The 12,013-nt window shown below is 37.0% G+C and overlaps 1 protein-coding gene across 1 annotated transcript; it reads right to left on the reverse strand.

The window, feature by feature from the left end:
* Positions 1–447: 447 nt before the first annotated feature.
* LOC139137012 (gamma-aminobutyric acid receptor-associated protein) lies at positions 448–10,313 on the reverse strand. Its single transcript, XM_070704917.1, has 4 exons — positions 9,861–10,313; positions 6,826–6,904; positions 3,928–4,046; positions 448–2,058 (listed from the first exon to the last, which is right to left on the reverse strand). Exons 1-4 carry the CDS (start codon positions 9,948–9,950, stop codon positions 1,993–1,995), a joined length of 354 nt encoding a protein of 117 aa, XP_070561018.1. The 5' UTR covers positions 9,951–10,313; the 3' UTR covers positions 448–1,992.
* Between the last annotated feature and the right edge of the window lie 1,700 nt (positions 10,314–12,013).

A 12,013-nucleotide genomic window follows, 5' to 3' on the forward strand; every position in this document is an offset into this window, starting at 1 on the left:
TTTTTTGGATAATTTTAGGACAAATGGACATAACATTTAATTGGCTTCAATTTTTATCGAAATTGGGCAAAAATCTGAACAAGTTACAAGGACGTCTTATTAGGGTAACAAAAATGACATGGTACCCAAAGGGGTATAAACAGGTTATGTTGTCTGAATACAAGCAGTTGTCCCTTGGTGAAAAATACTGACTTCACCTGCAGAAAGCGTTTTCTTTTGAAATCATTTGTTTTCTGATCATTTGTTTTCAGTGTGTGCGCGACATCAAGATATTAATGGATGGTGAATATTTGATTGTGTGTGTCTGAAATAAATGGCAAGTAGGGATTAGTTGGAGCTCAGTTCTACTGGACACGGGAACATCCTAATTGGTCATGTTTCCTCATAACCACTTCAATATTGGGGTCATGGTTTGAATTTTTCTTAAGCAATGAATGACACAGTGTGTTCAGTTTTTTATGTTTTTATTCTTTGTTTTGTCAATAAATCAAATGATTATACAGGATAATACTCACATGCACAGTCAATACATAACGTTTACCAGCACATTCACTGTGATGCACACAGATTTGCATATCAAGTCTCGCCTCACCTGTTATGCATCAGAGAGCAACTTTTCAAGGTCCACACATTTTGGTGATTTTGTCAGTGAAAGGGCCAAATTACTGAACAATCTTTTTTTTATTTTCAAAGCATAATGAGTCGTTATGAATCAAAACGTACCATGGCATTGCATGAAGGCTATGTCACCTTCAAAAAGTTGAACATCTGAAGCAGGTATTTTCTTCAATGCACATTGTAGAATTTTAAAAACATTCACAATATATTTTCATGCTGAAGCTAGGGAGTCTGGCTCATATTGATATTTCAGAGCATGCACAGCCAATGAGATTGAAACACATCAGGTAACCCCTTAAGTCAGTGAAATGTGATCATTAAATATTAATCTTGTAATCTTTCATGCCAAAAAAGTGGGCAATTCAAAAAGCTATGACACAAAAAAATACCAAAATTACAATGGGCTGTGAAACCGGCCATTCAAGAAAAGGCAAAGAAAAATTATATCTACAATAACAAGTACTAAACCTATAATGCTACTCAGATCAAAATTTGTGTTACAACATAAAGATTAACTTATGGAATATCAAATCTGTGGTAAATGTATATTTAGTCTAATTGGAATATTGAAAATGTTCATGCTTTTCTGTGGTGTCACATACATAAATTGTCGACAGTATTTTTTTCAGTTATTGAAGGTTTCCTCCATGTAAGCGGACTATTTGATGGTAATCTGAAAATCATGTCAGAATCAGTTTTGGTTCATGCAAAATCAAAATACATGCAGTATTTTTGAACGGAAAAATTGGACAGAAGTCTTGAATTTGTTCTATATAAAAGATGCAGGACACTTGCGCAAAAATCGTTTGTAAAAGTTGGTGTTAAGGATTTGAGAATTCACCTCGTAAACATGCTCTCAAGATCCAGACACAGGGGAGCTGTCACCCCTCTTTCATCACCATGGTTTGTTCTGTTCAATAGTGCTCATAGTGTGACTGGACTTATCAACAAAAGATTACAGGGATGAACATTTTGAGAAAGGGCTACATGAACAAGGCTATGCATATATGTCGATTCAAAATTTTTCAATAAATACAATTTTTGCGATGCAGTTAAAAATAACCTTGCCACTCTATTTTTAGTTTCGGTTATCTAAACCTGAAGTGAAAATAAATTTCGATTTTATGATGAAATGTAAATTTACTTCAGTGAGATGAATCCCGCCTCAAAAAAAACCCAAAAATGATAAATTTCTAATATTATTTTGCTTTATTGTCCCTGTTTAAATTGAACACATGTATTATATACAATGCTTCAAAGCCATGGCCACATGACGGAAACACGTATTTTTCTTGGTGGCTGACATCGTAGTGCCTTGCTGTGTAAATTCAATGTTTTGGGTAACTTGCGACAGACGATGGCAAAAGCTTACATCTATGCACCGTACACGCTTTCATCACTGTACGCAATGTATAGAAAGAAGTCTTCCTCGTGGTGTTCCTAGGCAGAGAATAAAAGAAAAGTAATAAAGTGAGTATTTGTTACATGAGGCTTGCAGGCTATGTATGACAATAAACAATTTATAATTTACAGAATTTACAAAACATCTCCATAAAGTCTTTTTACAACAGTGAAACAGTGGAAGAGACATCGGCTGATCTGATATGTGCCTTATATTTGTTAAGGTAGAATGCGCCTCGGGGACAGATGTTTTGACTCGCTAACTTTTAAAATTCATTTCTGATATACCAAATGTGGTGCCTCATTTTAAAGCTCTTGATGTAAGACACGTTTTCACCATCTTAGTTTTTCGAAAATCCAAAATTTAATTTTTCTCTGCAGAGTTAACACAGGGATGGCAGCCATTTTTGAATTTCAAATATCGGTTAATTTGTGGTAATTTGTTTCGCTAGTGCCAAAATTTGCATGGTGATCCCCATTCTTGATTTGAAAGAGAATGATTTAAAGATTCTTTGAGAAAAGTTTGGGCATAAGTTTAACTCTTTCATTTTCAAGGCGCGAACTACCTTAAATACAGGACCTGGTAGTGAAAGACATCATCTTAGTGATTGACCACGAAATGGTTACTTTATATCCACACAGAGTCTCTGTTTAACAATGGTGATTGTTCAAGCCCCTGCACATGAATCTCCGTTAAGACATTAGAAGAGATTTGGTGTAAAAACCCATGAAAATCATGAAGCATTATTCACTTTTCTTCTTGTTGAAATAACTCCATTCCAAAAATTCCTTACAGACAATGATTGTGGTGTACAGCACACACGTAAGTTGTGCTGTACTCTACAATATTTCCTACTGGGTGTATATTCTATCGGTGGTAATTTGGACAACCAATCATGCTAATAAGTAATATCCAGAAAAGTCTCCATGGATTTAGGAATTATCATCTGACAGAAAAGCAGGGGTACTTGACAGTAGTTAAATATCTTTATCAATAGCTTCATCAAGTGGGTATTTCAGCTATGATGTGTAAACAGTGTATGAAACTGTTCATATTATCCAAAATGTTGGTCAAACAGACACGTATCAACAGACCAGTCCCCTTTTCAAGAAGCTCCCCATGGTTCACAGCAGAGCTTACAAATTACAAAGATCTTGCACCTGTCAGGGTTATATTCAGTTGCCCATAGTAACAGCCATACCATTTTGCAAGGCATATTGTTTGTTTGTTTGAACACACGAATCGATAAAATCTGACAGGAGACGAGTTCATGCAGGGTCATATGGTTGGCACTATACTACAACATGTATGTCGAAGTTAGAAGAAATTTTCATCCAATAAATTAAAGTCCACAGGTACTTTAAAATTTGACAATTGCATTATTGTGTCTCCAGGTATGGCATCGATTCAATTACAAAGGTCAAAATCAAAACTGGTTGACAATGCATCCGTAATCCTGCCAGTCAGTATCACTTCCCCATCTGCTAAATCAGTGGAAATGGGCACTGAGCTAAAACTACACATAATTTCACCCACGTGGCATGGTATGTTACAGTAGGTTTAGTTGGTCAAAATCGTTTTCAACAGTGTCTCTGTTTTTGGGGGTATCAAACGTTCAAGTCGTTGCAACATACAAGACATTTAACGCCTAACTGGTTTTAACACACGACCAACGTGACCCGATGATGATATAGTAACTTGGCAGTATAAGGGTTTAAAGTAGCACTGAACTGAACTATACAGGTTTCACATACAGAAACATGCACCCTGTTTTTTCCGATAACATTTTCCATGTCATTTTGAAAATTTGAGTCCCAAATTTTCTTGCGGAGACAGCTTGTGCATAATTCTAGTTCTGGAGATGTGTGAAAGGGTGGGTGTTACAAATCAGAAGTAAAACTCCCTACCTGATATAACTGTCCCATTGTTGCACTGGTTGGAGGAATTACATTGTTTACAAAGAAAAACAGGGCATCTTCTGGTCTCAGCTGAATACGTTTCCTGATGAGGAAGTAAAACTGTCCAACTGTAAGATACAAAACACAATACGTCGTTGTTAATATAATTAGTACAAACGGTGTAATATTGCATGTACCAAGTTGTCAGTCTACACATTGCATGATAAAGTCTCCTTCAGGTAAAAATTGCAATCATTATCATGTTGTGTTCCACTGCAAAAATTTGCATCCACTTGCATTCCAGTCGTTATTTAACCCTAATCCTGTTAGACAGTATCACTTCCCTATCTACCTGGCCAGTAACAAGTGATACTGAGCCAAATCTATACATATTTTCTCCCATTTGATGTGGTATGTTATTGCAGGTTTGGTCGGTCAAAATCAAATTTACAGTGTCTAGGTATTCAGGGACCTAAAAATATTCAAGTTTTTGTTAAAATGCAACATCTGGGACCTTTAATGCCCAGCTTGATGGTGACATACAAACCTGGCAAGACAAGGGTTGAAGTTTGTAAAACATTAGACTACATTTCAAAATAGATCTCAAAAGAGGAACGATTAACCATTATCCTGTGAAATTCATATGTCATAATCGGTTCAAGAAGATTAAAACTACACTGTAGTGAAGCACAACATATCCCATACAAGGCCCCTGAAAACACAGATACTGGAAACATGATTTTCATGAATTAAAGCTACTGTAACAAACCAAGCCATGCCGATGAAAAAACATGTGGTTTTGGCTCAACACAAATTTTAACTGACTTGGCAGATTGGAAGTTATACTGACTGACAGGAAAAGAGTCAACTCTGGTAAACTTCAGAAGTAAGTTGGTAAAGTTGACTTTGTATCAGAAGGAACATCAACTGTTCAGCTACTCATTGCTTAATCCAGAGAGAAGCAGACTCTAATATTCAAAACATGAACAGTAAACCCTTTATAAGAGACAAAACATTTGATCAGTCCTTTGACCTTGCCATGCAGAAAGCCCCCAGCAACAGCATGTACATATTGGGAAAGCAGGAACGTTTTGTTGTGATGGTAACAATCTTTGTTCCACAATCTATACATTTGGGGTAGTAACAGAAATGTCTTTTGAGTGAGACAAAACAGCCTAAGATTTGTCGCTGTGTTGAAAAATGCCAGCTGGGACATGTGAGTTTGGAATTTCATGACATCATCAATTTCAAAAGCACAGATCTGATAACATCATCAATTTGGCCCAATGACATCATCAATTCAAGTGTGCTACTACAGTGACAACAATGACATCACAGTCATCAGTTCAAGTGCACTGGACTAATTCTAATGACATCATCAGTTCCAGTGCTCAGGTGTGGTTCCACTGTGACATCAGTACATTACCACAGGTGTCCTAAATAAATCACAGCTATGATGGCCATTTAAGTGGGCAAATCTGTTTTTACATACTGTATACAGCAAGTGGAAGATTTGAATAAATTAACTGCAATCTTCAGATAGTTTCTGGCTTAAATTTACTATGGTTAGAATGTCTATTAACCTCAAAACCCTGATGATTGCCATGAAAGTCCAAAATCATAGAATAATAGTAGATGCTCCTTTCGCTATCAAGATTTGTAATAGCATGTATCTGAGACACATTTATATTAGTCAATTACTAAGATTTCACTATACAGATTCAAAATTTACAAGTTTGTTATTAACATTGATGGTGATGTTTACTCCCATTGAGCTAGGTGAAACAATCGCGGGGAGAGAACAGAATTAATTTTATTGCTGCAGATGTAGAGAAACCCTAGGCAGGGTAGAGCAATAACATTATAGCTTGAACGCAAACTCTCCATCACTGCATTGCAAATCATGGTGGTGATTTACAAAGACTGTGGTATTAGGTATGCCCAGCACAACCTGATACATGTCATACTATCTTATGACAGGAATACACAGTTTGCTATTCATCTTGGTGAAAAATAGAAAGATTAAGCAATGAGTGTTAATGAGATTAACACCATATTCTGTCAAGCTCTGTGCTCAGAAGTGCCATCATCTTGGTAAGGATCTGCATTCAAGGTCTAAAACTGACAAGCTTTTCTTAAAATATGCATTTTCATTTTTCACCATTTTCAATAATTGAATTTGATATCATATTTACAAGTTGACACTTATAGAATGTTGCCATGGTGATTAATGAGACTATCAACCCCACATTCTCCTTCCTCTCAACACAGTAATTTTTCTCTATTTTTTAGACACAAAATTCATCAGACTTGTCTAAGTTTTCCTCCAACATCATATTTTTATCAAAGACAGTAGAATAGAATGTTACAGGAGCTGTCAAGATGCTTGATCCCTTCCCTGGCAATATCATATGTATCTACAAATCATCACAAGTGTACACCAGGACTGGTCTCATTTCATAACATCATGAAATATAGTCCTGTTTTGACATTAAAATAACATACCCTGGAGGACACCAGTGTTCAATTCATATTCTATCACAGCTTTTATGAGATTTTCCTTCAAACACACAGTCAGCCGATAAGTGTCTTTCATGATTGATAATTTTCATTATTTCTCTATTGAATCTCTTTTAGGGGCCGCTGCCATTCACATACTCCACATACATCGAGGGCTTGGAACTGTTTTTGATCCTCATCGCACAAAATATCAACATTATATACACTCCTGAGTGACACACACACATTCAACACTAGCAAAAGTATGAAAGGTGCTAAACCCTTCCGGTAATACATATTCACTGAGTTCAATCATTGTAACTGATGAACAATTTTAAAATCCTTTTTTGCAACAGAAGCAATTTCTAAGAATTCTTCATGAATTAATAACTGGGTTTTCACACCTACCTGTAAGATCTGACGGTACCAAGTATTTTTTCTTATCGAGATCTGCAATTCTTGCTTTAGCTGCCTTTTCAACAATTACCTTTGGGGAAAACAAATGATAATTGAGAAATTACATTATACATGGTGACAGTAGCAATACAACTATAATTTGCATACATATAATGTAAATGATGTTCCTTATCAACTCAACAATCTACACAGTACACTTTGTTGTAATGAGTATCTGGCGTCTTCATGAAATGGAAAACGCCAAATGAGAAGTTGACCTTTGGTATTTTATTGGAAGACTACAATATTTGAATTTAAGCCTTTGAGAGCTGATGTCAATTTTTATCATATTTTTGCCAAATTTTGATGACAAATCGCAGCTAATAAATTGCAATGTACTGTACATGTGGTCCAACATTATCAATAACATTATGGAAAAATTCATTAGAATTGTTAAAAAGGTTGCATTAAAATTTTGCTGGGAAAAATTACAGCACTCAAAGGGCTGGTATTCATCTGGTTTTGTCCAGTGTAAAGGGCTGGACATGGCTACTCAGATACAAGTACACAGTCCATGTTTGATATTACGCTTGTAAGGACTCACTCACAGAATGAATGTACTTTGGTCAGTTTGCTTTGTTTTTTATTCGCATGTACATGGCAGCCTACAGCACTGTATCACTTGATTTATGATCTTATTTAAATTATGAAGAACCTGTCCTTAGATCGATTGATACGCCCCAGTCTTTGAAGATTGAGGACACAAATGAAACTAATATTCAACAAACAAATAGTCTAAAAGAATGGCATGTCATAAATGTATTTTCATAGGTAGTGTGTACTGTCCTTTACAAACAAACTGTACCAGCGTCTACTCCATTCATAGAAGTCACGAAATATGATGAAACACCCTTCTTCTACCAAAGTGCACAGTGTGCTATGGAAATATTCATGATCAGGTGATCTCTAAGGGACTTGACGGCCATTGTTGTTAAGGGTGAATCACCCAAGCTGATTAGTAAGCAGGATGTACTTGGCAATTACTCAGTTCTGATAGCTAGGACAATAACTTGGAGTGCCCTTTTCTTTATTTGTCCATGCATGAAAGTATGCTGCAATATGTTTAAATGTGATTTTTTGTGGCATTCGGTTGGGGTTTGGGCAGCATGATAGCACCAGACAGGCAATGATTGAGAAGGTACATATCAAGACATTCAATAAAGCAATACAGAGAGAGAAAAAGGTGTGTTGTCAGTATCATGATGCTGCATTTAGCCTCTGATGCTGTACACACAGGTACAGAGTACAGTATACACATGATTTCTACAATGGTTATACATCTTGAATTGACAGTAATTCCACATACAATTTACAAACTGGTCAAATCACAATGGTGTTCAATAACTTTACTTAGCGTATTTGATAAAAATATGTAAAAAAGAGTAACAATTCACCACACATTGTGCCAGAAGCTGCAATCATCATCCGCCATTCAAGGGAGGCCAACAGGAGTTTCAGTGACAGAGATTTTATCAATCATGGGCCTCAAACATCTATTTTCATTTTTATACCAAATAGCACTGACGATACGAAATGTGAGAAAGACCTGTCACTATCAGGATCAGAAAATGTTTTTACAGATTTCAGAATTCTTGATAATGCTCACAGAAAATAAGATGATATAAACAGAATTCATTGGACTCGTTGATATTATGATAAACATCAATAATGCAACTTGTCAAAACCAGCTGGGTAAATTTTAAACAGAACTTTTGCAAGACAAATATTGCAAATTTTAATACAGGATTTTATTCATCACATGGAATCAGCCGTTTAAACTACAACTTGAATTATTTCTTGGCGTGTTATTTCTCATTCTAGAAGTTAATGTGTGGATTTTATTTTTACACCTCTTGTAATTTTTAGCAGCAAAAATTTATCAATGCCTCTTTGCAAATACAGAAACTGTAAACTCAACATCAAGCAAGAATTTACTGAAATTGAGAAAAATATCTCATTGTTATTATTTTTAATTTCAATTTTGTGAAAACTGTGGCTGACCTACTTTAATTGTTCATCATACACTAATCTGTGACAACAACAAATATTACCATATTTTACAATTAACATTGTACCAAAAGCCTGTGTATACATGTACATCAATACATTTGCATACAATAGCAATGAGAGGTAAAAACGAAACCGGTTTGATTTGGTTTGTTTTAGCCAAGTTATGGTGTTGGTAACTATAAAAAAAACCAAACAGAAGAAAACGCGTTTGAAGGTCAAGTTCGATAAGTCTAACACATGCTAGAAGAGATTGTAACAACATAAACGTGCAAACATAGGATTTTGTCCATGGTATACCTATTAGTACAGTGTAACACTAACAATAGGGTGAAAGACAATCATAAAACGCAGAGAAGCCAAACATTTTAGTTGTGATACCAACTGTTAGCGTTATACATCTATAGATATTATTATAATATACAGAATTTTTATCTCTTTAACAAACTGCAAAGATTGAAATATTTATTTTTAAATCACTTCAAAACGGTGAACTCTTCTCCACGGTAAAATTTAAATTAATTCATGAACACGCAACTACAATATTTCTCAAGGGCTCAAAACTTGGACTGGGAGGTCAACTTGCCATATTATTATTAAATAACTGTCTGTGGATCGGACACAGCTTTGCGGAAGCCCTACCATTGCATCACCATAATTACCCATGTTCAGTGTGACCATGGAGGTGCAGAGGCAGAGCTAGAGATGTGTTACTGCACACACTGACGCAGTGTTTATTTGCAAATGCGATGTTACGCGAATATAAATTTCGTGACGTAATAAATTATCCAAAATGTCGAGCGAACTGGACCGCATTTGGATGCATCAAGAAGTTGGTAACAGAAATAGTGTTCACATATTCGTAGGTCGGAAACTAAAGCTTAAATGTGGATCATTTCCGTGTGTTGTCGTAATCAAAACACTGGGTCGCCATTTTTCAATCATCTTCAACAATGTCAAATGCGTTGCACTTTACTTACGGGAACTCTGTCGGGGTACTTCTTGCGGATTTTTTCACCTTCTTGTCTTCGCTTCTCGAACGGATGTTCTTCCTTATATTCCCACTTCATGTTTGATTAAATTTCAATAAAATTAAAACACAACTCGAGGGGCTTTGTGTGTACACTACAGACACGCTGATAGTTTTTTCAGGCAAGAGTCTTGATCGCGAAGACTAGTAATGGCGGAACGTTCTATTTGTGCGTGACGTATTTGTTTATGTTTTGCTTGTGTATCATTCCGCCAGCGTGAATGAAATTCAATAGGCCCGATTGGAGCTCACAATTTGGTAAAAGGTTAAAAGTAAAAAAAAACCTGCAATCAAAGTATTATCGAAATGGTAGACTAATGAAACGACTGTCTTAGAGAATACACTAATTGTGGAACTACTTTGTCAGTGCCAGAGTGAGTTATGGGATCGGAGATTAATCCTCACATGGGTCACATGACTGTATGCCTGTGGAAAGTCCAAACCTATATTGAACTCTGACATCTGATGACATAGGCTCACATGACTATGATGTCAACAGTTGTGAGTTCATTTCGACACGGCCACGGCTCTTATGGGCCCGGCCTACGGTATCGCCCCTACCCGAGTTTGGTAGGGGTGTGTGACATTCAAACGAGGTTTTACTTTTGCAAGTTCAGGCTACAGTGTATACTCACGAAGAGGGGGGTGGGAGGTGGGATGGATACACAGTTGCGAGTGGAGTGATACGTACCGGCCGCCGCGTACTATTATTATATCACAGTCGCTCGAGAGTTATTCAGCTCTGGGACTATTCGCCCCATAGACGAGTTTAAATACAGAAGCGAGAAATACCCCAAGTCTGGAAACAGAATGGCTATTTCGTATAGGGATTTTGCCACCATGTCAACTTTGATGTTCGATTTTACCGTGAAAAGTAGCAAGTTCATCTATCATGTAACCGTCGACCGTTCCCTATCATTCTCAAAATTCATACCTGGTACTTGATTTACTTCACAAACGCTCGTTTCGTGTGATTTTCGGCCGAATTCGACGGACACGTCGCTAAAACATAAGCGTGAGCAACATTCCGGTCACCTCACAGTGGACGTTGGGCACCTCCACTTTACTGACGTTAACGCCGCGTACCCATGAGGGGTGACTGGAAGGTTGTTCATGCCCGGGGTTCATGCCTTATGTTTTGGCGACGTGTCTTCTGAACTCGGCCGAAAATCACACGAAAATTCATACCTGATACTTCATCTGCTTACAGAATGCTCATTTCCTGTGATTTTCGGCCGAGTTCAAGAGACACCTGGCCAAAACATAAGCGTGAGCAACATTCCAGTCATCCCTCATGGGTAGGCTGCGCCAACGTCAGTAAAGTGGAGGTACCCAAGAGGTGACCGGAATGTTGCTCACCCCCAGGTTTTGGTGAGTTGTCCGTCGAATTCGGCCGAAAATCACACGAAACGAGCGTTTTTGAATCAGATAAAGTATCAGGTATGAATTTTTAGAATGGTAGGGAACGATCGACGGTTGCATGATAGATGAACTTGCTAATTTTCACAGTGAAATCGGACACGGAATGTGACATGGCGTGGTTTTTATAGCCATTTTGTTTCCAGACTTGGGGTATTTCTCGCTTCTGTATACTCGTCTATGGGGCGAATAGTCCCAGAGCTGAATAACTCTCGAGCGACTGTGATTATATGCATAGTACGCGGCGGCCGGTACGTATCACTCCACTCGCAACTGTGGATGGATAGTGAGTGGCGGACGCACATGAGTCCTTTAATAGCCTACTCCTTATGACAAAAGAGGGGTATGTTTTATTTCATGTGTGGGATTGTATTAGAAACTTTTTAAAGTATCATTTATTGACTATGCTTGTAAACAAACAAACAAACAAAGAACAATTTAAAAAACATTTGACTCCACTCTGGCTAGATCAGATTTTGTGAAATTTTCACATTATTCACAAAATTTGATCTACCCAGAGCATCACCCAGCGTGGAGTTAAATGTTTATGGAAATTGTTCTTTTTTTGTTTGTTTGTTTACAAATATGGTCACTAAATGAGACTTTTAAGCTAATACAATCCCACGTATGAAATAAAGCATAACGACATTTGCATTTGGCAATAAAGTTATAACATTTGAATGA

This window comes from Ptychodera flava, chromosome 7, assembly GCF_041260155.1.
Source record: "Ptychodera flava strain L36383 chromosome 7, AS_Pfla_20210202, whole genome shotgun sequence".
Classification (NCBI taxonomy): Eukaryota; Metazoa; Hemichordata; class Enteropneusta; family Ptychoderidae; genus Ptychodera; species Ptychodera flava.

Coding starts and splice junctions, on each gene's coding strand:
- LOC139137012 (XM_070704917.1), bottom strand. CDS start 9,950: ATGAAGTGGGAATATAAGGAAGAACATCCGTTCGAGAAGCGAAGACAA. Junction 4,047..6,825: donor GGTACCGTCAGATCTTACAG/GTAGGTGTGAAA, acceptor TGTATCTTACAG/TTGGACAGTTTTACTTCCTC. Junction 2,059..3,927: donor CAATGGGACAGTTATATCAG/GTAGGGAGTTTT, acceptor TTCTCTGCCTAG/GAACACCACGAGGAAGACTT.